The sequence below is a fragment of the Penaeus vannamei genome, chromosome 5, assembly GCF_042767895.1.
Source record: "Penaeus vannamei isolate JL-2024 chromosome 5, ASM4276789v1, whole genome shotgun sequence".
NCBI classification, from domain to species: Eukaryota; Metazoa; Arthropoda; class Malacostraca; order Decapoda; family Penaeidae; genus Penaeus; species Penaeus vannamei.
In genome coordinates, this window is record NC_091553.1 from 41,736,103 (window position 1) to 41,738,109 (window position 2,007).

General features: G+C 44.7%; 1 protein-coding gene across 2 annotated transcripts in view; it reads right to left on the reverse strand.

The window, feature by feature from the left end:
- Positions 1–1,600, reverse strand: part of LOC113824897 (uncharacterized) — a 10,442-nt gene extending 8,842 nt beyond the window's left edge. For both annotated transcript variants that reach the window (XR_011398587.1, XM_027377660.2), the window contains exons 1-2: positions 706–1,600; positions 1–421 (exon numbers count right to left, since the gene is read on the reverse strand). The exon at positions 1–421 is cut by the window's left edge and continues 732 nt beyond it. Coding sequence is in view for 1 of the 2 variants with exons in the window: in XM_027377660.2 (XP_027233461.2) it covers positions 1–421; positions 706–1,305 (1,021 nt within the window). In the remaining variant the exon portion in view is untranslated. The remainder of the gene's footprint in view (positions 422–705) is intronic.
- Between the last annotated feature and the right edge of the window lie 407 nt (positions 1,601–2,007).

A 2,007-nucleotide genomic window follows, 5' to 3' on the forward strand; every position in this document is an offset into this window, starting at 1 on the left:
GTAGATCCTTCATGGGTTCCTCACTACAATAGAGGGGCTTTTCATAGGTCTTTATAAGGGGCCATGATATAGCTGGCCCGTACGGATCTGCAGAGATCGGGGGTGCCAGAGGCTCTGGCGTACGAGCCGGCCGACACACATTGTCTTTCATGGCCTGACCTGGTGGGCAGCATCGTGGTATAATTGGTGGGTCCAGGCAGATCTTCACGGTCCAGGTGAGCTTTCTGAGTTCATCCAAAGAGTGAGTAATACAGTAATCTCCGGTGCGGAGACCGTCGAGTTCTCCGGCTTTTTCCATTAGCACGATGTCACCGCGATCTCTTATTCGAAACTGTCCTCTTGAGAAGGTAAGCGTTCTGACTCCATTTTCTGTGTCGCACTCCAGATCTTTCACTATCACTCGCCTTTCAGCCATGGGTGTCTGAAATAAATGAAATGTCATTTAGACTTAGCCGAAACAATGAATATATTTTTTTCAACAAAAAGTTTTACGTTTGTACTTAACCACACACATGCACGCGACATCGCTAATATAATATACAGTAGAAGATAGCGTAGATAGGGCAGTGAGTTTGTTAATACAGTTGGAATATTGTGAGGCTACAGCATAATCAGAGAGCCTACAATTGCTTCAGAATGACACAATTTTACTTCAAGTTTAGAAGCCTATCACAAAGATAAAACTGTTTGAATGAAATACCTCACCAGGATAATTCTAAAATCATTCATTTTATTCCGCATGTGGACCACAGTTCCCTCTGGGTATGGTTGACAAACGCCATCGACATAAACTTGGTCGGCATCGCAGAAGCAGCTGACGACTGTCCCTCGCTTGCTGACGCCTTCCACTGCCCCCTCCGTCGTGGTGTCGCTTGTCTCATCGCTGGCAGTTGTAACTACATCTGCGGTTATATCAGGATCCCAAGTCGTACTGATCTCTTCGGAGACGAAGGGTGAACGAGTGACGAAGTTGGGATCAGGTACATCGGTTGACACATCTACGGCTGACCCTCCCAGGGTGGGCGGATCGGTCGTGATCCCCGTGGGTCCTTCAGGAGGGCTTTTCTGAGACGCCGGCCGAGGGACGACGGGATCAGCTTCGGCATGATCGGCTTCTTTCACTCCAGGGGCCGAGTCTTCCACACTGGACGAATGAAGCTCTTGTGTTGTAGGTACATCCTGGGTTGTTAACGGTATTGATGTGAAATTATCAAATGTTACGTTAGGAACTTCGGCTGCCAGGGCAGGAGGCGAGGCTTGTCCGATGGTGAAAATCACCAAACCTGTTACCACTGCTGTGAACATGCTTGAGTCAGTTTGCTATATCGTGTTTAGTTGATCATAGTATGGACATTTTCATACCAGGTATAATGTCCAAATCAACCACGCAGGATCTCACTGGAGAGCAAAATAACTGCAATTCCTTTGGGCATATTATAGGGCACACACTCGAGTTTTTACTAATTATCAACTTTCCTTTATTACATCTATCATGGCGTAATAAAAAAATACACCTTGTGAATCCAGTTTTTCTTCGAGTCCACTCTTCCGCAGTCCACCTTCGAACAAGCTTCACGGGCAACTGAGCGATAGTGGGCGAGTGAGAGGTGGGTTGCTGAATGATGTCTCCGGCAGGACCGCTTCCTTGAAGTTACCAAGTCGTGTTTACTCTCGCAGTATAACATTGGTCGACCACCCGTAGACTTATCATTTTTTAGTGCTATATGATGCTTTCTTAAAGATTATAATGGTCATAATAATAATGCATTTAAGGAAATATTTTCTAAGCAAATATTTTCGTTTTGATCGTGCCAATATTCTAGGAAAAATAATGCTGGTCGTTAACCCATTGGAAGAAGGTCGCTGTATGAAAAAAATAGACATTAGTTACAACATAGTGTCCTGATGACAATATACTTCACATCGGACTGCATAACCAATTGACAAACACATGACAACTTTCATTGAAATTCTTCATTAGTTGTATGTTCAGCCATATAAACCTTC